The 25,872-nt window shown below is 39.5% G+C and overlaps 2 protein-coding genes across 4 annotated transcripts in view; both read left to right on the plus strand.

Annotated features, from left to right (window-relative positions):
- The window catches only part of LOC124128341 (fibropellin-1-like), a 416,047-nt gene that overhangs the window by 122,821 nt on the left and 267,354 nt on the right, over positions 1-25,872 (plus strand). The window lies entirely within an intron of this gene.
- On the plus strand, positions 10,709-14,961 carry LOC124146854. Its single transcript, XM_048386721.1, has 6 exons — positions 10,709-10,793; positions 11,244-11,343; positions 11,557-11,660; positions 12,177-12,252; positions 12,877-12,998; positions 14,480-14,961. Exons 1-6 carry the CDS (start codon positions 10,760-10,762, stop codon positions 14,557-14,559), a joined length of 516 nt encoding a protein of 171 aa, XP_048242678.1. The 5' UTR covers positions 10,709-10,759; the 3' UTR covers positions 14,560-14,961.

Raw genomic sequence — 25,872 nt, forward strand, 5'->3', positions numbered from 1 at the left:
GTTACGGTCATATGTGTTGCATCGGTATGGTTATAAGAAGAGTCACACGTTTTGTATGTTTGGGGTTGTTTTCAGTTTTCACACCTCCTTCGTTACTTGCACTTACTTTATAAATGAAAACTGTGTTTGCTTCCATCTAGTTTAATGCGGCAGTCTGCAATATCCCAGCTATATGATGGCCTATCACGACTAGTATGGGTTCCTGAGGACCAACATTCTTACTCGGCATCTCCACAGGTCCCATTCATACCAAACCAATTTGGTCAATATGACGTGTATTCAGAAACTTATAGAATTAATTCATTTTCAAAGGAAATGTAGTTTTGATTTTGCCAATTAAAGGTATTCTGCCCTGTCTTTTGAAATCCTGAAATGTATTTTTGAGATGTAAGTCGAGATGTTTCATCTTTATGCACGAGTGACTGGTGAAATAAAGAAACATTTAAGGAGCTTTTTTTTCCTCCCGTTACTTCACATGTTTCAACGTGACTGCAATCTTTAGTGGATATCGTAATTATAATCTTGACACTGAGTTTGACTTGCACAAGACAAAATCCACATACATGTAGATCACATGGTCCTGTGGTCAAGGGAACCGTGAAGATCCGGGGTAGAATAGGTCTTCAGCAACCCATGCTTGCCGTAAAAGGTGAGTATGCTTGTCGTAAGAGGCGACTAACGGGATCGGGTGGTCAGGCTCGCTGACCTGTTTGAAGCATGTCATCGATCCCAATTGTGTGGATCGATGCTCATGATATCAATCACTGGATTGTCTTGTCGAGACTCGATTATTTACGGACCACCGCCATATAGCTGGAATATTGCTGAGAGCGGCGTAAAACAACAAACCAACCAACCTGTGGTCAAGGTGAGTTTAGTTAATGCGCACTTGAAGTAAAATATTTCATCCAAACTGACACGTGTAACAGACGTATACAGATTACTAAAAATACATGTTCGTCATGATCACCACAGTCATCACATTCTATCTACTTAGTTAAGCATTAGCCTTTAGAATTAGCTGACATAAGGACTTACTGTTCTGACATTGATCACCCCGGCATCCGGCATTACAATTAAAGAAGAACTTGGCTGGAGGGTTGCTTTCAGAGTACATTTACCGTGACCACTGCAGGTCTGGCCTTTACATGCGTTATCTGGACTTGCTGGAATTAAATGTCACATGATTAATTCAATATTTGGTAGTTGCTGAAAGTTAGTTTGTGTGTTTGTTATTAGATATAGGACGGCGGCCTGTAAATAATCAAGTCTATTCCAAACAATCGAAAGAACGATATTGTTAGCACCGTATCTATTTAGTCCACTGTTACATGTTCATGTACAAGTAACAACATAGGTAACTGGGAACCTATTCTAACCCGGAAAGCCTACACGCAAGATGGCGCTAGTTTCCAACCACATGCTTAACGCTTCTTTCAGCAATAAACCAGCAACGTCACGGCAGCGTGAACTTACGATTATGCATGAGACAAACCAGTGATTGATATCAATAGCAACGCTCAACGCCGTCAGGAAACGACGCCTTACGGACAATATTGACCATGGCATCATTCATTCATACGTCCTCTTTGTACACCTACTTGAAGGAATCATTGGTGTTCCAAGGACCATCATTGTCTCTTTCGTAGCGTTGACCCATGGATCATTATTCACAACCATCAAAGCTTTAGCGTCCGACTGTGAGTTTTATGGGTTTATGGGTTGATGGATACAAGTATATACTATAGTCAAACACTGTTGTATCGAACTTTGATGTGTCGAGCTTATGTTTGTCTCGAAATAAAAGATTGGTCCATGCTTATTCCTTCTTTATTCGTCCTTTTCTTTATTCGTCCTTTTCGGTTGTGTCGAACCTCGGACAACTCGAAACATTTACGTAGGTCCCTTCAACTTCGACACAACAGTAACAGTAATTACAACTTACTGCACTGACTTGCAAGTGTCATTGTCCTTTGCAGCAGTGAGACAGCTAATGTAGGTATTCAGCGGCATTTAAAACGTTGGCAATGTATTACCAATGATAACCAACAGCATGAATTCATGAAGCAAAATTACAGACACATATTTTATTAAAAGCTATATGAAAAGGAAGATTAAGATTCAAATAATTAATTATGTAATCATATAACAACACTGCTCAAAACGGTTTCGCTCACTCAGCATTATATAATGTAATCCATACGTAAAAAGCGACTATGTTTGTCGTAAGAGGCGACTAAAGGGATCGGGTGATCAGGCTCGTTGATTTGGTTTATGCATGTCATCGTACCCCAATTGTGTGGATCGATGCTCATGATGTCAATCGACCCATTAAGATCCACACTGCGACAGCAACAAGAGACTTCCTCCATCAGAATGACAGCAGGACCATGCAGTGGCCTGCCCTCAGTCACGATTTAAATAAGATCCGGGGTAGAATAGCTCTTCAGCAACCCATGCTTGCCGTAAAAGGCGATTATGCTTGTCGTAGAATAGGTCATGCTGAAACTCGTGGTTGCAGCGACGTGCCAAATGAAAAGTACGATTGCTGTCACAGTGTCGGAATGAATGACCCGACCTGACCCAGATATGAGAAAGCCGGAACCAGGTATGACAAGAGAACCGGCGTTACAGTTTAATCCGGACAACACGTTTAATGAACATCGTGTGTGATTTGAGACAAGAGTGACTGAATGGAAACATGTGCATGTTGGATTTTAGGAAAACTTGTTAATCACGCTTGTGGAGTAGACAGTCAGACGACGGGAATTTGTTGATATTTTGATTCATAATGGTCGAATTCCTGGTGATAGACTAAAAGGTATCTGGATCTCCTTCAAAGTAGACATTTCGAATTCTGAATCGTCTGATGTGCATGCCGAAATGATAAATTTGCGAAGAATAATGTTTAGTTCCACCTTTACTGTGTCATTAACCCTCATATGGCGCCGGGACATCAGTCAGCCATACCGCTCAGCGCCGTACTGTGCTGACGTCGAAGTTACAAAAACGTACACATTGTATACAAAAGTGTCACGTTCTTATTTCTTCACTCAACGTTACAAACTTCTGTGAAATGGTGTATCTTTATGATGTCTTTCGGGAAGTCTGAATGTTGTTGCAAAATGAATTTGTTTATATTTTCATGTCGTCGTTGAAAGTGTGAGTAGTCTTATTTTTCGTGTTCTTCTTACCTGTATAAATTTGTGCACCAAGTTAATGTCAACTTGTCACGTTTCGCCTTTTTTATGGTGTTTTTATTTTCACTGGCATTTATCAGTGTCATCATCGTTCATAAAGGCAAACCTGTCTGTACAAAGTCCGGTTTTGGGATTCGGGTGGTCGAAATATTCGTCAAACAGCAAGTCCTCTAACACAGACGCCAACCCGGACTTGGTGGTGTTGATCTTGGCGCACTAGAAACAGTTTCTGGCAACATCATAATCTGGATCTTGGAACCTCAATCTAGCCATATGCAGTTTTGACAACAAAGACATTATGTGTGTTCAGAGGTTGAATTATACGAATAACTCTTCATGTCAGTCAGATCTCCGTCTACTGTAACGAGGTCATTTAGTTTGACAGGTGTCAAATGGCAAGCCATGTTTGTTTATAAACGTGGACGTTGTTTTGGTTTTTACTCTCAATGAATGAAAATCATGTGAAATATATGAAAAAAATAATAATGTGAAATCACGTTGTTGACATGAATGTATGTTTCTTGCCTTAAAAATCTCGAATCAGTGAGATTGTAGCACGTAAAACATCTGAAGGGAAAGGCATGGATTTGGGAATGAATGGAATGAAAAAAATTAGTTCCGTTGTCCACTGAAAATTGATCTTTGTTCAACCGACCAATCAGCTTCGAGAATCACTAATTGCATATTGTGCAAATATCAAAACGTTATTACACTGCATATTTGAGCCCATATGGGTCATAAAGATCAAATACTATTCAGTGTAGTGATAAACCCAACTCACTCACTCACTCAATCACTCCTTTTTCAGTCGTCAAATGCGAACAAATCATCAAACTTGAGCACAGCGGGAATCCTGTCACCTCCCATAAACAAGGCGCCCAAACGTCCAACCACAGCTCACAAGGGAATCCAGCCTTCCTCTCCCCAAAACATACAGGACCTTTCTCACCTTCACCTAATAAGTACATTCATTCTCCATTCTCATCACCCACTGGTTTATCTGAGCTGCCCATCTACATGTATGACTTCAAAAAGACCTTAATCGACATAAACCTCTGGTACAAATTGGGCAAAAAGCTGTACATGTCAGTCTTGAAAATCTCCTTTTTCAGGCGCAGAAACCACTCGTGTAAACAGGTGTTGTTTTTCCCGAAGGAAAGAAAAAAAACCTCTTATCTAGCATGTTTGACCTGGAATATGGAACGAGAGAGGCGTCCGTAAAATATTGCTTCGTTGGGGCATGACCCTCCTATTCTGATTTCACATGGAAATCACCATGATTGAAAAAAACATTGTTAATATCACATAACCTGTAGACATTAGCGACGTCAAAGCGCACGATGGATGGCTTTAAGTCACTCAAATCACGGCTTTGTGGACAAGGTTACCTTGTCCTAGAAACGCATTCCTTTCACAATTGTTTTACCCAAGAATAACATCACCTTCTTGGAGGCTAGGCTGTGAAATCTTCCATTTCGACCTGGAAGTACTCTAATCCCAATCGTCGCCAAAACTCTTCTGCAAGTGTTTGCACATCCATCCATTGAGACTTGCATAAGGTATCTAGTGACAGATCAATGTTCGGGATGTGAGTCTTCCTTTGATTCAGTAAAATTGCAGGTGATCGTTGGTTGTTCAAGGTAAGTCGAGATGGATGTGTTTGGTCGAGCATTGATGATGATTGATTGTCGTCACTTCAGCCAGTAAGGTCCACAGTACTTCATGGTTTAACCGTTTTGTGTTCAGGATCATAGCATCAAATATTCTCCGAGTAGTCGCAATCATTGGCTCCCGTGTGAGATGATCATGAGGGGTGTTGAACTGCATGGAAGTGGTGTACGGGAAGTTTGGCCACGTGGTTTATTCTCAGGAGCCGTCAGTTTTCTGTTGTTCAGCCTTCAATCTACCGTAAGAACGTCTTGTTCGTGTATTGCAGGTGAGAGGGACAATGGTGCAGTTCCCAATTATTGCAGCGGTGCTGTAGTGTCCATCCTCATTTCTGATACTATCTATAACCCAATACAACCATGCTGTCTGTGTTAAAATGCAGACATTCTGGCTAAATGTCGATCTGTCTGAAAGGCAACATTAACCGAGGTATGGTATGCCCATGGCGTGAGGGTACCCAGCAATAAACTCTTCGTACGTTGTATACCTTGATGTATATCAGTTGCTTCCTTTGACGCATCAGGGAATATATGAAAAACTTTAGTAGGGAAATCAGACAGTGAAATTTAATAAGGTCTTGGGACCTCAATTCTGCCACTGCGATAAGTAAGACGACGGAAGCGGGTAATCCTAAACAGAAGTTCGCGAAACGACAATACCCCTCGCCTGGTGAAGGGCTTTCTCTCACAGACTTGGAAGGTGAAAGTGTTTTCTTGTTATTTTCCAGGACAGGCCAAGGCTCCTTTGAGGTGGAGGAGTTTCTCTGTTGAAGTCTAAGCCCTTTTTGGACTGTTGGAACAGTGAGAGTATGGATTGAGAGAATGTTCTTCCGACTTATCGTAGAAGTAACAGAGACTAACATTGTACTTAACATTGCCTTTGCCTCTGAAGTCCATTTTCTTTGATGACAGTTTGAAGTTCAGGTTGATATTCAAGGGTGGTAATTTCTTTGTGGAACTTGCCGCTGACTATCAGTCATAAAGAAAGCTTGGATGATTTCGTACTCTAACTCTAACCTAACGTTTTTGACCTGGAAAATGGAACGAGGGAGGCGTTCGTAAAATATTGCCTCGAAGGGCATGACAATCAGATGGTTGCAAAATTCAAACCAGCCAATCAGATGGCAGCAAGTGGTCTACATGCCAGTCAGATGACAGTTCGATTTGAACTACCAGCCAATCAGATCAAGATGATGCACTGGGGTTTCTATTTCCAGGGAAACTGACTTCATGATCAGCGGTACAGGTACTTCCGCATGGTTACTATTAGTGAGGCAGGGTGCATATTTCTGCACCTTTATCGCCTCTTATTTTAAAAGAGATAAGCCTTTAAGTTTGTACATCGGTATGTGTAGTTAAGGTTATTGGTATATAAATTCATTCATGTCATTCGTGTCATCCCGTTCCAGGATACGCCCATTTTTTCACACGTGGTATCATTTGGACATGATTCATAATAATAAAAGCGACAAAACACTCTCATCTGCCAAAGGAAATCTCTTATAGTCGACTGTACGATTTCCACTGTACTGAGCATGTGTACATGAATCGCTATCACATAGTGATGATATCAGGTATCACCCTGTGGCACCCGCCACAAAAACAGGCAAAGACACGTCAATTGTTTTCCTTAAAAATACAGGAACAGAAGGGCAAAATAAGGAATAACACCAGATATGAACATGCTAATGGTTTAGTAGGTATCGCACAATGGACTCTTATGATTATGGAATTTTTTTTGTTGCATATATTTCTTTGATTCTGTTTTGTAATGACGTATGTACTTATACGTACAAGTTGCGTAGATGTCGGTGGTTGCCCTTTGCTCGTAAATACATGCTTGCGTTCATGACAACCTCTTACATTTTATTAAGCAAACTGTACATGTACTTACACATGAAAACGGACCCTTGAAGATTCCGGGGTAGAATAGGTCTTCAGCAACCCATGCTTGCCGTAAAAGACGACTATGCTTGTCGTAAAAGACGACTAACGGGATCGGGTGGTCAGGCTCGCTGACTTGGTTGAAGCATGTCATCGATCCCAATTGCGTGGATCGATGCTCATGATATAAATCACTTGATTGCCTGGTTCAGATTCGATTTTTTACAGACCGCCGTCATATAGCTGGAATATTGCTGAGTGCGGCGTTAAACAACAAACCAAAACCAAAAAAACATGTAAACTTGTGTATTGGTGGCTCTTATCATACCCATCCATGTGTATTTTTTTGTGAAAATAGTACATCCCTGTTTGATTGTTGTAGCTAATAGGTATTCTTTTACGCAATTGCTTCATGGAAAGAAATAATATCCGACGCAATGTGCTTAAAAGGAAGCGAAAGTCGCCATCTGATTCTGGAAATGGTACATTTGACACTATTGTACGGAGTAAACCTATTTATTACTGTATGACATGAAAGTTTTGTGAACACATTTTGTTTGTTATATATGGCAAGGAACAATACCAAAATACAAGTCCGTGAAATGAGGGTGAAGGGTACCCAACACCCTAGTTGCAGAACACGAGTATTCTCGGGGTGACGATTAGTTCATTTCAGACATTTAAAACCTTTGCTTACGCTGCTGTCATGTGAGGTTCTTAAAATGTTGATAGGGAAAGCCCTTGGTCATTCTGAAGCAAAGCCATCATCTTCAGAAATTCAGTTTCTAGCTAGAATACTTTCCAAATACAACCAAAATAGTTTTATTCGTATATTCAGCATGGTTACGTTTAAACTGAAATGTAAGTAAGTTACATAATGGCGTGGACTGGATACGTCTTACTGTCTCTCCACCATCTGCTGATGTCTCTGATCTGGCAGTGGTTGTCCTTAAGCTAATTGAGTTTGACGACTCCAACAAGTCCGTCACGATTTCTGTCCTCACGCATGTTGATATGATCTCCGATAGTGCAGACCTCAATCCATCAGCTGGGTTTTGTTTTATCATTTGTATGAATTCATAATTGATGATATGTTTTTAAATGTTTTGTTCCTTCAGTACACCCAGTGCTGATCATGTTTTGGTATACATGCTAGTACATGGCTAGCTAGCTGATGCAGCCACTTTCATTGCTGTACTCCTCACTCTTTGAACATCACTTGATGCGGTTGTGTACAGAATGGTAATGGAACTATTAAATACCGTGTAATAACCACGACTCCAACTGGTGATTTATTTGAGGTACAGCCTCATCACTGAAATCGTTGACCTGATGTGTCCAATATCTCTGTCCCGGGACCTGGTTTACACATTGTGTACCAAGAAGTAACGCTCTCTACTTAGAACTTTTCACCGAGATAAATAAGATCGTGTACAATTGTACTACTCGAATACTGAATGAGCGCAAAAGATACTAATTCAGATAAATATGTGGACGGTTACATCGGTAAAGTAGGCTATACATCTAGGCTATTGCTGTAACTTTGTCTGGTCAAGCTTTCGTTTTGAAGTAGACGAGTGGTCAGAGATTAATCTGTGTCTCTGTACCCAAGAAGGCGAACACTGTACATAGCCTGATAAACAAACGTTTTCATAAAAGCTGCCGAGGAAATCTAGTAGTGTAGACAAATTTTATTGGCCAATAATAAAACTGTTTGTCAAGAAGTCACAGTAGGTTATGACAACACAGATGTAGAACACAACAAAGTGAAATAACTCTGGCCAAAACTATGCTAATAGTAAACATAAATGAAAATATTGTGGCGCTCTAGTCAGTGCTACTATTGATCCCCAGTTATACAGAAACTGTTGGTAAAACATTCCTTATATTCAAAGTATATGTTTTAACCTCCCATGGGTGATGTAATTTTCAATGATAATATGACCAATAAGAGTAAATGGCCTTAATATTTTCAAAATTGACACATTAGTTTCCACTGCATATGATTAACAGTTCTCGATATTTTACACTTGCAACCACATGTCTAACTTTGCAAGCAGAGAGTAGGCAATAACTTTACAACAATGCTCAGTTAACTTCTTGTTGTCAAAAACTGTTTTAGAAGCATTATCAAGTACCCTTTTTCGAAGTGTTCGTGCTCATACCAGGGGAAAGGTAATTGTCACTAAATTTAACACACGCCCAACTTGAAGTCTTTGGAAAAAAGTAAAACTAGTTGTTCCACTGGTTATATTTCCCTCCCCTTTCGTGATACACTTATTTCAATGTGTGTGACAATCATTTCTAGTGGGTATGTAAATGTACTTTATTCTGGGATGCAATTCGTAGCATGCTTTGGCAACCTGATTGCATCCAAATGATTATCTGGCTGCTAATTTAAACCACAGCCATTAAAGTACATTACATTTTACCACAGCAGCCTATATATACTGTTATCCATACGCCAAATATAGGGTGCTATTCGCAGAGTTTGGGACATCTGAAATACCAAAATGAATACATGAGCAGTGATTTCCAATGCAACTTAAATACATGAACATAATCCATATTATTATCGAGCCCAGGCATATGCTTTTTTAAACCATATTCACCCGCGTTAAAGACGAATTAATTTGTTATGTCAAAGTCAGTTTTTATATAATCAATTTTTGCATAGGAGTTCATGAATCTGGTTCCTTGTACGCTCACTTCTCTCAAATTAATGCCACTTATTCCCTTCACTGCACACCTGGTTACCTAATACCTACATGCACGAAGTTAAGAACAAATGTGCCTTTTAACACAATTCCTGTTTTTTATGCACTGAACACATTAAATAATCAAGTGACAGCATGTAGTAATCTTAAAGAAAGTAGTAGTCGCCTGTTCAAGGGTATCGGGGTAGGTGTCAGATGTTCCTGTTAACATAGCAACATACATGTCCTAAGATCTGACTTGGTTGTTGCTGGGTAAAAGAACACTGCGTGTGGTGGTACATGATTTACACGTTCGTTGCCAGGTATTTGAGAACCGTTTTAACAGTGCATCGTGAATTACAGCCATTGCTACGAAAACCTACTGTAGAAGGTTTTATGAAACCAGACATATTATCAAGGTGATAAATCACGTTTCAAGGATTTATAGAGCGGCGAACTTGTCTTTTGAGTATTCTTTTTTAGCCCTCGCACTCTACTACGTGTGCCTATATACTGCAACAAAATTGGGTTCAACAAAGCAGAATCCTTTTCAACAACAGATATTTTTAAAAACATTTAACAATCAATAAAATATCATTACAAAGTGATATAGGTTATTGGCATCTGAAATCTATTAGCCTATTTCTACAAATATGTTTTAAGCATTTACTTGCACATTCCTTCACACTTCTTATCAGTACATACCTAATTGAGATATAGATACGAATCCTGAGCCACGTATATACAATGATATATGTTGTCATGATCAAAATTTATTTATCCCCAATTGATGTATTTTATTAAACCTATAATAACAAAGTTGAACAATTGTGCCTGATTTGATTCAACAAATGATTCATCTGCTTGTACACTGTAAGTGACCACTGATTTTCAGAATACACCTTTATGTAATTGTATTTTTTTGTTTCAAGCAGTGACTGTTGGTTGAGGCGCATTTGAGATAAGATAATTGTTTTGTGAAACATTCCATTATTTGTGATAAAAAGCTGTGCATGTTTGTGCGTCTGTCCTTTTTCGTGAACAAAACAAGACAAGCAAGATGCAGGTCATCAACTTTTTTTCACAACCTTCATGACACGTAGTTAGATACCAAATTATTCCACAGACGTCCATTAAGATCTAAAATCACCGTGTGTGGTAAAGTTCCAAGGAGAAACAAATCATAGGAGAACGAGGGTGTGCTTCAAACAGACCACACCATAGCAACACACGCTATAAAGCTCCACGTCTCCCATATTGACGGCGTGTAGCACGGCGGGGTTAGGCCAGACAACAACCAGGTGCATACAGGATGTGGACGATGGCGGTGTTTCCTCTGCTTTTATGTGAGTTGCATTTATACGCCGTTACTTTAATATACACGTTTGTTCGCTAACTACTATAAGACATATTTGGAAAGTGAGACCCTCATAATGTTATTCAGTTTGTAAAGTGGTTGGTATATAATTCCCATTTTGTGCCACATGAGTTGATAAATATATATTTTCGTTAATCTATATTTGTTTGGCATTGTATAAAAGTAATAGTAGTATATATTCTAGGCCTGAAATACATCGGGGGATACGGAGTTTCTTCTGCTTTTTATTTGAACTTGTTTAAGGAATGAAACAAACACAGTATGTTCCTGGCCAACGTTTCTTCGATGATGTCATCACTGATTTTCTGTGATCTATTCAAATATTCTCACCGCTATGTTGCCTGTGGAATCTGTTTCGCGTTATAATCGAGACACGATGTTCTCTGGCGTTGATGATTATGTTTACTATTTCTTACAGGTATCTTCACGACAGGTGTTGTAGCTGCTGAAGCTTGTGCTACATGTACCTCCACGTACAACGATGCTACATCAGCCGAGGGTTCAGATACCGACTGTGAGTAAGTAGGTTTGCCAACATTCGTATTGGCACTGTCGGATCCGTAGAAAGTAATAAATCATATATTATCACTTGTCTCTCCTACCAACATATGTTGTATCCAAGGATGTTGCTGTGGCGACCCGAACTCTCCAAACTTCAAACACATAACTTCATAAATTTCATTAATAAATTGTCGAAATAGGACATGTTTTATGAAAAGTTTATATTTCAGATACCTGAAAACGTACTTGGATTGTCTCGAGACTGCAGCAGGAACATCTGCTGGATGTGACTTGGCAACAGCTCAAGCCACGAAAATCAGTGACGCTGTTTGTGGTAAGCACTAAAGTCTTGTGTTGCCGCTTTCGTGATTAATATGATTTGGTTCATATACTTCTTGATTATCACAGTTTCTACACAAAAATAATCGAAGATATGAAAAAGACATGATTACATTGGTTTATTGAGTCTTGAATATGAATACTTCCCTCGTACGTGTGTGAAGCATCACTATGTATCGATCTAGATCCCTCTGTGTTTTGTCTTTAATGAATAGGAATCCAAGAGTCAAACTATCTATTGTTTTCTGTTTTAGTTTAATGTCTAACAGGAAAATACGATACCTGCTTTCTTGTATGTCTTTCATACTACACAGGTCGAAATAACTTTATAATCCGAATAGGACAACGTCTCTGCCATTTTAAGTAAGACTATATCCCCAGCGCATTAGATTTTAATCATATTTGTCTGAATGTTCTCGAAATGATGTTGCATTTTCATTGATGTTAATTCGGCAATGCTGAACAGGGACGAAACAGAATAATGCTGCAAGTGTTTCTGTACTGATTTTAGACCCAGATTTGGAGTTGCCCTGTACATGCCAAAAGACATTCTGGGGAAGCGACCTATCCGGGAACAACGCATGCGGGTAGACTCCAAATTGTCATATATTTTCTTCAATAATGAAATGCTCGCATAAACTGACATATATACTCCTCAAATAAGTTAAAGAACATTATATTCTTTCATATTACTATAATTAATATGTTACCGTACCCATGACGATCCGGAGAAGAATAGGTCTTCAGAAACCCATGCTTGCCTTTAAAAACGACTATGCTTGTAATAGGCGACTAACGGGAGCGGGTGGTCAGCCTCGCTGACTTAGTTGATGCATTTTATCGATCCCAATTGCGTGGAACGATGCTCATGTTGTCAATCACTGGATTGTCTGGTCAAGACCCGATTATTTACAGACTGCCGTCATATAGCTGGAACATTGCTGAGTGCGGCGTTAAACAACAAACAAACATACAAACATACTATGTTATCGCATGACAAATTAACTTTACTATCGTGCAAGAATGAGTGCCTTTTACTTCTTTTGAGTAATATACTTGAAAATGAAAACATTATCTTTTTTTCATATTCACATTTCATTATATCAGCCGTTGTTTACGTTCAGTTTATTCAATTTTATTTTGTGTATACATTATTTCATATTTACATTTAGATAGTTAGAAATGTAACACGCAACCATCATGTGTTTTAGGCCGCTAGGGACCTACATCCAATGTCTCACTGACGCAGGAGAGAAAGTTACATGCAAGACTGGAGTCAAAGCTTCTGCTATCATAGACAAGCCCAAGGGGAGACTTGCAACTCTTACATGTAGTAAGTATCAGGCAGTTTGATATTGTTGAATGTCCATCTTGTGCCTTTCATAACAACCTCGGATTCCATTTGCCAGTTTATACTCATGATAGTAGCAACAATGATACATGCATGCATTGGCTAACAATTGTTTCCGTATTGAATATAATATTGTTACCGAAATATTCTTTCTTTCTGTTTAGCCTCAGTTCGCATAATGCATTCATTTAAATAGGAAGAAACGTACGTGTAGGAAGGTTGTGAGAAAAAGTAACACCTTTTTGAAGGTTTTGCAGTTTGGTAAATATAGTATAAAAGATCCCTCTATATGTTCTTGTCTGTTCCATGTTGAATCACCAACACAATTTATCAATGAATATTATTTTTCTTGCCCATCATCTTGCCCCTTTACGGCAGAGTTTAATTGACACTTACACCCTCCACTTATTGTATGTGTACGTATTTATAGGCTTCTGTGGTCATTAAATATAAAACGTGACGGCCACATAGTAATCTATCTCGAATATCTGCCGAAACAGATTCCATTGCGAAAAGAGTAAGCATATCCTGTAGGGTAGCTTGCACGTTCTTTGTCAGTTTTGCATATACATAAACTGCAATTCTCATATACCCTATTATAACCTACTCGACACACACAGGACATTAAACAAGTCTAATAAAATCAATCGGACCACGGAAACCTTAATAGACTGATTATCAAGGTTAATAATCTGGACAATCAGAGATAGATTTGAGTTAAGGGTATGGCCTTCCTATCATGACAGTCAGTTTAACATTTTTGGTGAGACCGAAAGTTTACAAGTATGAGAGTCGGTTGAAGGACTGACATACGAACCACAGCTGGCGGGCCCAAGTTGTAGATGACGGAGACACCATTCACTTTGTGAAGTTATGTCCATTTCAAATGAGGCTTGTTCGGCCAAAGAGAGTACATGTATTCACGAATGATGACATGAATCGTGATGTTATACATGAATTTGATTATTTTCCAAATAAGAAATCTAGTAACAAAGTTGTCACCTGTTTATATTCAAGTAACAATAGCAAAAGCTATCGGGCATTGACATGCAAATATTGGTAAAATACGGGAGCTCTGTTGAAAGCTTAGTCCTTTGTACGATTCAGCATATGTTTATGAAGACTATGAAATAGAGATGATACCAGTAATTCAAGAAAGGTGACCGTATTCTGCCTCACCATTGTCACCCATCACAAACACATGATAAGGCAAGTCAATTGTTCACCTGAACAAACACGGTAATGTTTGATACAAGTCAAACAAGAGACAAACTTTTGGTCACATCAATCTAAATTGAACAGGTGAGGCGGTTTCACTGGCATCTATAATTTCAAGTTCAGATGATCGTCTATTTTACTATTATTGAACCAGAACAGATCATCGACATACCTGAAGCTTAAGTTAAACGTCTTAGCCGTTTGTGTGTGTAGCATACTAGTATTTAATATTCTCTGTTGTGTAGATGCTGCAGTTTCCACCCTGAGGATGTACAGTACGACCACTGTTGTTCTTCCTTTCATCCTGATGGCGTTTCTTCCTTAGCTGACAACGAATCACAATGGATACTTTTGAAATGTATTTGAGAATTTCTTAGTGAACGCTAATCTTACTGACAATGATACGCTTCGATGATTCAGAAACGCTGTGTAGATTGGCATTGTCATGTTTGCATTTATTGAAACAATTAAAGAAGCTTCAAACTGACTAAGGGGGCAAAACGACTCGTATTCAACTTAATTAGGCCCACCTGATGACGTTTTCTGATGACGTGGTTCTCCCCAAAAGGCCACCGACGAATAGAAAATGCCATCAACCCCTTAGACACTTTGATAGCAGAATAAAGGTTTAGTGTAGTGATGATTTCCTTGAATTATGCAAGAAGTGGCTTACACGAATGTACATATCCATCAGAATATCTTTTGTAATAAAAAAAATACTGGCTTATAATGAATTATGTTATCAGCATTACATCTATGAAAATGATTACACGAATCGTCAAATGCTCAACACACGATTATGACTTAATGGACCTGCATCACACAAGCAAGCACGCATGCATTCACACACTACATGGTAAGGTAATGATAGTACTATTAATACCAAATGCGTGACAATTTGATACCAGTTACAGTTAACTATTGCTGAAAAGGGAGGAACTGTAGACTTCCTGCAGTTAAACCCATGCCACGAGTGCGGAGCTAAGAAACCAATGATTATAATCGGGACGAATATAGGGTTCAAACAGTACATTTGGTTTGAACAGTTTCTGCAAGCAGTAGTGAAACTTATTTTGTATCATCATCAAGTTCTTTGCCCTGTTGAATTATTGTTAGTTCAATGGTGTTGATACTTGTGCAGACGTGCATAACCATAATAGGTGAGGTTTAGTAGCACTGTGAATTGTCGGGTAGGGTTTGCAACGCTACCAATAAACACAAGCAAACTAGGAATGGGTACCTGATCAAATCAAATCAAAGTGACTGGAGTTCACCTTCATTCTTTTGCCAAATGGTAGTTACAGATGCTTCACAGACATGAAACGTGTGAAAGCTGTTTCTGAAACTGACTCTTATCCAATACCGAGAATTCATGAATGCATTGACAAAATTAGTTGAGCCAAGTACGTCAGTAAGTTTGACCTATTGTATTGGCAGATTCCACTGACAGTGTGTCAAGCGGGTATCATCTTTTGTGACTCCAGATGGACGTCATCACCTAGTCAATTTTGTAATACAATTATTGTTGGTTTCACACTAAATTCCCTTGCGTGCAGATTTCTGGGTAACCCTATTGTTTCCTTTTGGGAATCGAAAGGTAACAATGTTTCCTTTCTGATTCGGGTGATCTTGAACTTTCGAAAAGTTCACGACAGTCTATCCCAGGAGACATGCATTGCTAGCTGAATATCCTATTCCAACCACAGATAGGGAAAAGGTATTGGAAAATAATCAGTTTGAATGCTTGGTTAATTACTAGTCAACCTGACCTTCAAGGTGATGCAATTGTAAAACATGGAGGAAACATTCCAACTCTGATATGAATAATTATTAAAAATTGATGTCAATAATAGTGGTAACACAACCCTTTCAATAATTTTGAGAAATTTCTGCCAAAAGCAGAGCCTATTGTACGATTCCGACTTAATCACACGCGTATACTGGAATTTAACATTAATATCATCAGATTACATATATGATACATGTATCCGACTGCTAGACGTCGGAATTATAGAAACGTATGGGTGGCAAAAGTATTTCCATAATAATAAGAAAACAAGAGTTAATTGTACGATTCTATCTGTATCATAAGCATGTGTATATGAATCATTATCAAGCATTGATTATTCCAAGTGTTTTTAAAAAAAGCGTGAGCGTATGCTGCACCACCGATGGCCCTTGTCACAAACAATAAGTCAATTATTCACCTGAAAAAAATATTGGAACATATGAAACGAGTCAAAATTGGGAATTACATCAGACACGTTGATCATTGATGCATCAAATTCAGAAATATCTGCATCTCGGATTATGAGATGATCTATGCTGCCAATAGACCGGAGATGAAAATGGCAGACTCTGCACATGTTAAGGACATCCAAAGACTCTTGATAGACGATGAGAACTAATATAGTAATCTCATCATCAGTCACTGTCTAAAGTTTTTGTCTGGTTAAATGTGTCAGATGTGAGTCACGTATATATGTATACCCTTGTTAGGTCAGGTGAAATGAGGTTTAAGGTCGCGTTGAAGATTATTGCACATATACATGTATTATGCCACACACAGAAATATTCCAGCCAAATGTATATGTATGTTTGTTGTTCTACGCCACACTCAACAATATTCCAGCTATATGACGGTGGTCTGTAAAAAATCGTGTCTAGACCAGACAACCCAGTGATTGGCATCATGAGCATAGATCCTAGCAATTGGGATACGATGACATGCATCGACCAAGTCAGTAAGACAGACCACCCGTTAGTTGCCTCTAAAAACAAGCATAATTGCCTCTGGCGGCAAGCATGGGTAGCTAAAGACCTGTTCTACTCCGGATCGTCACTGGTATCCAGCCAACTGATGATGGCCTGCATATATTGCTAACCGACGGGTACGATAACGGACAATCAAACAAATCACCGAGCCCATCCACCCATGTATAGTCTGTAGAATTGGTGCGAAGTTCGTAAGAAAGCAGCCAGCCTCCGTAGTGGTGTGGTAGAGCATCCGCCCGGAGAGCGGAAGGTCCGGGGTTCGATCCCCGACCGCGTCATATCATAAGACGTTAAAAGATTGTACTTGTTGTAACCCTGTCTGGCGCTCGGCATTAAGGGGATAACCCCTGGTCGGCTCGGAGTCAGCATACTGTGTCTGAGTAGGATATTTATGTTAAACTTCGGCATGGTATCTCAGTGGGCTAGCACTATAAATCAACATCAATCCGGACTAGTACAGGCAGACACACACACACACACACACATACACACACGTGCATGCACGTCAGTATGTAAGCGCAGTAATCTTGGACGCGACGTTTAACCCAGTTGCACCTCATCTCGTAAGAAAGCTGTTGATTTATTCATGCTTTCCGCATTGATAAGCAAATCATTATTCAAATTATGTAAATATCACCTACTGTTTACACCTAATAATGATCAATAATATTTCAATGTAAATTCTTTACTTGTATGAACCTAAGATCAGTGTCAGGCTACTTCAGTGACGTAATTACTATGTTATTCTACTCAGTCTTCAATGATCACTTTACCATCATAAATTTCACTTCAACAATCATTTCAAGTGCTTTGTCAGGGTCAGACTACTGATTCACCCCCTGTAAGTTTATTGGTTGCTCAGCCAATATAAAGGACCTCAAACATGTATGGCTGCTCCCCCAGCAACAATAACCTAACGTTGTGTAATCCCTTCGTGTCGGTTTTCTCCTCGGTGTGACTACTTCAATTTGGATGTGACTACATTCGTTATTTACTGCATCTGTCTCTACATTTGTTGTGAGCAGGGCAAATTGTAAAGAGTGCAAATAAACGTCATGTTGGTGTAGGGCAATTTATCGCCACATTTCAGGGCTTGTGACGCACATACAAACAGTTCCTAGATACGGTGGATATCATTAAATTTATGATGGTAAGTTACAAGGTAGACAAACAATATGCCATGCAATGTCATTCAAAGACTTAATATGTTTAAAGCTCTTCACAACAGCATGACATGCACGCATGGAGCTATTGAGCAAGACATGTCTGTACATGGTTGTGTGATACCTGGAGTTGTTGAAGGAGATGTTACCCACACTGTAAGTAGCTATGTGCTATTAGTTTAACTTATAAGAATATTCTTATAGTACACTACACTAGTGTAGTGAAGCACAGTTACACATTTAGTGTTGAAGAATTTGACTGATCGATTTGTAACATTTCATATTGGCCCTATATGCTAACAAATTTTCCCCAGTATGATTGAACATGTACCCATTTGGCCATTTACATCATAAAAGAAACATAATTAGTCTCGATCAGTATCACTACTCTCGCAAACAGTAAAACTTGTCAATTAAGGTGAAATGCCTTAATCAATTTGGGATGATTATTGTTAAACTTATTCACATGTTTTTCATAACTAATTACAATTCATTCACTATTATGAACTTATATATCGGTCATTATGATGGATAAATATGCATTATTTGTCAATATGTACGTTGCAATGGCAGCTTGCGCTATAAATGCACACTAAACCTCTTTGTTTTCATTTTGACAGTCAGCTCAAATAGTATATACGTTAGAAATACATGTCCTAGTGATAAACTCTAATAACAGACAAATTGGCATCCTTAATGACAAACTAAATCAGTTTAAAAATCAGGAATGTGACAAGTGTGATATTATAGATATATTTCACTGCATAAAACTACTTAAAGTAATACAGTTCTTATTTTGACAAGTATCCTTCCTCAGTTTCACAACCATTGATAACTGTTTAGCCACATTCACTGAAGTATTTGTCGGTTGTGCAAATCCTCGCCGATGAATGTGTCAAACTTATCATAAGAAACTATTGGTACTCAATCAGTACTATAAATGATGTCAACAATGACACACTACAACGATGGACTAACATCAACAAAATCAGATTATACTCGTCTTATTGACGAATGTTGTTACTCTACTTTAAGGTTACATGTGAGCATTTGATACCGTGGTGTTATCCTAACTGAGGACAACGCTCCTTGTTCTACCCCTAAAAATACTAAAACAAGTGCATTGTTGGACATACTGCCTTTGGGGTAATCGTAAACGGTTAATTTAAGAGCACCTCCTCAATAGCTGCTAGGATAATTGTGCGAGATTTCCTGAATAGGCTGCATGCTGTACATGTGGCTCAAACTCGGTGTTAAAATAACGTTCGTTGCTCACTGTTTTGTTTCGAATACCTTGTGAGAAGTTTTTATTTGAAAAAAATATTTTGTGTAACAAACATGTCTTTTCATCTATATTAAACTTCGCTACAACATGTAATCAATATTTACGTTCAAGATATAATCACAAACCATCATATCTTACACGATCCGTCAAGAGCTGTGAACGTGTCAGCTGAATGTTTAAAGCAACACAAAAGTGGTGCTGGTCTCAAACACTTCATAATGGTTTGAAACCCATCAGCACTTGTATTTTACCAATAACAACAGTGGTGCATCAGACGATTGGAACCCACTTGCAACTGTGTTTTGATTATGAAAAATACACTCATGATTTGTCTCAAGTGTGCAGCAAAATTAATTGTGATAATATCAATGTATTGACTGAAAACTAATACTAATGTTATGTTATGTAAAAAGTACGAACACATATGCATATGATCACAGCTACTTTATTTCGGAGTACATTATACAGCCTTTTGTGTAATTTGTATCTGGCTATATTTTACCATAAACTCTTTGGTGTGTAAAAATGTATTGAGTGACACGACCAAGGTTGACGCAAAGCTATTGAGGAACTTATGGATCGCCTATCAACGCTATTGAGCAAATTATGCTTCTGTATATCTAAAGTATGAATAATCATCAAAATACATTTGACGTGTAATAATCAACAGAAAAATAAAGTGAACCATTCAAAGTTTTGATCAAATGTGTGCGTCTCTACCCTGATGTCACAACAATGTTATCCTGCACCCTAACCTGAAAATGTCCAAACTATGGCACCTGTGATTGTGTATTGTATTACGTTGTTATGCTACTTGCCAATTACCTTGCCACTGGCCTAAACATGTCTGATGACACTCTGAACATTTAAAGCACTTCAGAATAGGCTAGTTTGGTTACCTTAAGGAGCAGCATAAAAGCTTGGTTGGAAAAAAAATCACCAATTGAGACAACTCTCTTGTTCAGTTTAACAACTTGTTTTTACTGTGTTTAAGTTCTGCGTAATCACTGACATCATACCTGTTGAAATTGGTCTTGGAAACATGGCTATTCATCAGAGCTGGGCCCCATAAATATGGCATGTTTAACAACGAAGACACCGGGTTTCTACCTCCCAGGGAAACATTTCTGTTGTCTGAAGATACGATGTACAGGGGGTCAGTTGCCATAACAGTGAAGAGGGAATGTATTCTTATCTGTGTCAAAAAGCAAATGAAGTAGGTATTATATTTCAGATTAAAGCAGGATGTTCAACAGATTCCCTTATATCGAGCAATATTCTAGCAGCCCCAACCTTTTGTGTCTACTCTTCTTTTGAGGTGCAATCGAGCATACCCTTTCTACGAAGATTTCAAAGGTATTTGATCAGGGTTAAAGATTTCAAAGAGGTCGTATTAAAGTTTTTATATGGTTTTCAAATAGCAGACAGGCGCAGAACATTGTCTGCCATTGTACTTTACACATTTGAAATAACAACTTTATATACTCAACAACAAAAATTCCTGTGACACCAATATTTTAGTGTATTTTTCAAACAAGTAAAGTTTGGTTTTCAATATTGTAGTACTTGTATGGAATCAAGTCACAAAAACGCTACAAAGTTTTCTTTTATGCAAGACCCATGCATTTCACTACCAAAGAATGGGTATAAACATATGTGCGTTACCGGGATTCCATATGCATTGCTTTGCATCGTGCTGACAACAATCACTCAGAAAAACAACAAAACTACGCAATAATTCAACATTACGAAATGCCACGCCTGTCCGAAAATGAGCGTCGGCGAGCCATTTGTATGGTTGAAGCAGGATCGAGTCAACGTGATGTTGCAAGACAATTATACGTCCACAGAAACACCATTTGGTGTTTATGGCAACGTTAGCAACAAACGAATGCAGTCAGAGGCCATCCTCGGAGTGGCAGGCCACGCGTAACCAATAATAGACAACTGGATTCGAACAACACACCTACGAAATCGATTCCAGCCAGCAACAGTGACTGCCAGAAGCATATCTGGCCTTCGACGAATATCTTCACAAACCGTACGTCGCCGCCTCAGATGTGCAGGGGTTGTCGCCAGAAGACCCGCCTGACATCCCATTTTGACAGGAAATCACCGTCAAGCACGTCTACAGTGGTGCAGACAGCGTCTACGCTGGGCGGCCTTGCAGTTGGGACAAGTTCTATTCACTGACGAGTCTCGTTTTTACCTCAGCCACAGCGATGGACGGATTCGAGAGTACGGACGTCGAGGTGAACGTTACGTCAATCATTGTGTTATGGAAGAAGATCGGTTCAGGGGCGGCAGCGTTATGATATGGGATGGGATTACAGCAAGACAGAGGACCCGTTTCATGGTGGTAGAGGGAAATCTCAATGGACAGCGCTACCGCGACGAGATCATCGGCACTGTTGTTCTACCGTTTTTGCGCCGTCATGGCCCAGGCATTACCTTTCAACATGACAACGCCCGGCCTCATATTGCTCGACAGGGTTCTCTTCAACAAAATAACGTGAATGTCATCCCCTGGCCGGCTCGCCCCCCTTTCTCTCACCAATCGAGCACATGTGAATTGAGTGGATCCGCGCCTTCGACGTGTTCCGCAGACACTCTAGGAACTTCGAAACATGCTCCAGCAGATTTGGACAGACATCCCACAGGACTTTGTGCGACGCTTGGTCCATTCCATGAGACGAAGATTTGTTGCTTGCATCGCAACCAGAGGTGGACACATACGATATTGATTTGTAAATTGACATTTTGGCATGTTCATGTTTGTTTTTATGAAACACGCATTTTCTAAAGTCAGTATGGCAAATTTGAACACTAACAGGAGTCATGTATCTGATGTAAACCGAAATTGTTTCAGATTTGGTAAAAAAACAACATAACTTTGCATTAAACCTTATTCAATGTCACAGAAACTGTTGTTGTTCAGTATATGTTTAGGTGAGCATTATGGTATATGATTAGTTGATATTGAAGGTCAAGGTCACTACTGATGCAACACGTATGTAAAGTGCTAAATACATCCTTCAACTGGAGATCTAATAACTGAAAACGACCTTCACATATCTACCATCAAACCCTCTGAAAGCTCCACTGAGGCATTGAATGTTGCAATCGTATGACATTCTGCAAAATCATCGTATGCTCGATTGTACCTCGCCACCGTCATTTGATCCAGAACTATCTCAACCAGATTACCAGATAGATGTTCTATATTCACAGCAGAAGCAAATGCTATTTTAACAGCTCTAAAATACATCCACAGCCAAACTAAACATGAACAGTTTCTTATGTTTTCAGACTCTCTTTCTTGCATTCAAGCTATTAAAACATGTCTTACACACATCCACTTTAATATAAATTGTTGAATTGTTTAATGATCTTGCTACCGGTCAATACGACATTGTTTTCTGTTGGTTACAAAGCAATGTTGGAATCACTGGTAACACAATGGCCGATGCTGCTGCAAAAGCAGCACTCAACAAATCTGTGACACCACCTCTGATCCCATTCAGTGACATCAAACCTTTTATTAGATGTTACATCATAGATCAAATGCAACAGAATTGGGACACCCAAGGTATCAATAAGTTACATGAAATTAAACCAAATATCGGTTACACCTACTTGGGTTGTCAGTCCAGACTTGAAGAGGTCATTTATCGACGATGTCGTATTGGCCACAGTTGATATACTAACAAATATTTATTGAAAGGTGGGGATCCTCCATTTTGCATCCCTTGTAATGAGAGAATCACAGTCAAGCATGTCCTGCTTGACTGTATTGATTTTTGCCATCACAAGGGATAACTATTTCAAATCATCATCTCTTAAGAATATTTTTAATAGTATCAGTTCTCATTTAATTATTTGCTTTTTAAAAGAAATTGAACTCATAAATAAATACATAGTTGTAATGTACATAGTTGTGTCTTTAATTGGTAGTGTATAATTGTGAACTGAGATTGTTATTGGCTGTACCCTTGACGGGGGTCAAAGTACTGTAAAATTATTGTCCCCGTGAGAGGGTATAGTAAGTCCATTTCATTCAAAGTGCGTTATTCCTCTCATAGTTTTAATCATAGAATCTGCGTTCTTATAAATTTCGGCCAGCAACTGAAGGGATGATGTACTATTAGTCCCCATGGACCCCAGCATGGTGATCTACCTTCAGATACGGGCAAACTATAGTCCTTTTTTATATTGTATTGTAACATAAGGTGATTTCTTTTTATTGTTATATGCTAGTTTTAACTATTACTCTGTGATATTCCAGTAATTTTACTGTCCGTCGATGACAGGTTTTTATTTAGTTTTCAGATGTGTATTCATAATGTATATCTCGTCACGATATGGCTGAAATATTGCCGATGTGACGTAAAGCATAAACTCACTCACTCACTCGATTGTACCTCAAAACTCTCTTGCTCAGGTGGGTACGTTAGTGGAAGCGAATTGGCTATTTGACCATTATTGAACGATATCAGATCATCGAGATACCGTTAGCTTTAGTTAAACTTCTCGGACAAATGCCCTTTTCTTATTTTTTTCCGATCCCAGAAGACATTCTGACTTTTATGCAAAGAAATGGACCTGCATGGCACGGAGCACAAGTAGTGCCCATGGGGAAGCCTACTTCTTACCTAATTGTTCTACACCCAAATTTACATAGATGTTATCTACTAGGAAGTCCGGCATATTGTTTTCTCAGTACAGTTCACATGGTATTATGGGCGGGGATAGTCTTGTGGGTAAAGCCTTCGCTTGTCACGATGAAGGCCCGGGTTTGATTCGTCAAATGGGTACAATGTGTGAAACCCACTTTTGGTGATCCCTGCTGAAATAATTGCAGCCACCAGTGTATTTGATATCCTGGATGTGTGGATGTCTTAACATTGTGAAATTGGTATGTTCTGGCTATATAAATATATGCTAGAAACCATTATATCTATAAATGACTAAAAGTCATTAAGAATAATTATTTGACAATATATACTCTTCAAAAAAAAGAAACGCAAAACCGATATTGTTGGCCATAAAAACAAAATTAGCGGACCAAGAGGTTCACAATGACGAGGTTTAATGTGTTATAGTGTCAATGACACATTTCCCAGACCAAAATGATCACAACAAGGACCTGCAAATTATAATTCAGGAAACACGTACGATTCGGAAAAACGCACCCAGTACATTAACAAAAGGGCCGTGAAACTGCACGTACTGAATGTGCAGCAGCACTATGAACGGTATCTAAGTGCAGGGTTTTTGATTGCCTGGCATCTGCGTCAATCGAACCGTGACAGTTCAACAACATGCCAAGATTAACAGAAATGCAAAGAAAGAACGTCATATGCCGCTTGCAGGCGGTGGAATCCCGATCAGCTGTACCCAGGCTTTTCAATGTAGCGCCCAGCACCATCACAAGGCTATGGGATCAGTTTCAACAGCATGGGTCAACACGCGATCGGCCAAAGTCCAGACGATCAAGAGTAACCACCCCCGCCCAAGATTGGTACATCCGACTGCGCCACCTACGTGAAAGGACGACCACAGCCACCTTAACCACATCCCAAATACCCGGACTGCGCAGAATATCCGACCAGACCGTACGAAACCGTTTAAGAGCAGCAGGTCTACGAGCAAGACGTCTTGTTAGACGCGTCATAATGAGTCGACAACATCGCCAACAACGACTACAATTGTGTCGACAACACAGGGTATGGCATCAACTGCGATGGATAGAGGTCTGGTTCAGCAACGAATCGAGGTTTCGCCTCCATCGAGGGGATTTAAGGGCACGGGTCTACAGACGTCGGGGAGAACGTTACGCCGGAAACTGAGTAAAGGAAGTGGGCAGGTTTGGTGCGGGTAGCATTTTGATGTGGGCGGCTATCTCTCATGGCAGGACAGATTGATCCATATCCAGGACACTCTTACGGCGATGCAACGATACATCAACGAAATTCTCCTACCACACGTCCTCCAAATTGCAGCCAACGGCAACGGTGTTTTACAGCAGGAAAACGCTCGACCGCATTCAGCATGGATCACATGAGCCTGTCTCCACAACAACAACGTTGATGTTCTCTCCTGGCCCTCCAGTTCCCCGGATTTGAACCCGATAGAGCACCTGTTGGATGAATTGGATAGACGGCTTCGCCGACGTCAACCACAACCCTAGACGTTGCAGCAGTTGGCTTTTTCGATGCAGGCCGAGTGGGCTACAATTCCTCAGGATTTGATTCGCATACTCGTCTCTTCCATGGGCAGGTGATGCCAGGCCGCTATCGATTCCAACGGGGGACATACGCGTTTTTGGTGGTAGCTGACCTTCACCTTGGGCTTTTCCTATGTACCGATAACTGAGATGACTACAATCACCAAGTGTTCTCTCCACAACATTTTG

This window comes from Haliotis rufescens, unplaced genomic scaffold (genome assembly GCF_023055435.1).
Source record: "Haliotis rufescens isolate VD_foot unplaced genomic scaffold, xgHalRufe1.0.p SCAF_6, whole genome shotgun sequence".
NCBI classification, from domain to species: Eukaryota; Metazoa; Mollusca; class Gastropoda; order Lepetellida; family Haliotidae; genus Haliotis; species Haliotis rufescens.

Coding starts and splice junctions, on each gene's coding strand:
- LOC124146854 (XM_048386721.1), top strand. CDS start 10,760: ATGTGGACGATGGCGGTGTTTCCTCTGCTTTTAT. Junction 11,661..12,176: donor AATCAGTGACGCTGTTTGTG/GTAAGCACTAAA, acceptor TACTGATTTTAG/ACCCAGATTTGGAGTTGCCC. Junction 12,999..14,479: donor ACTTGCAACTCTTACATGTA/GTAAGTATCAGG, acceptor TCTGTTGTGTAG/ATGCTGCAGTTTCCACCCTG.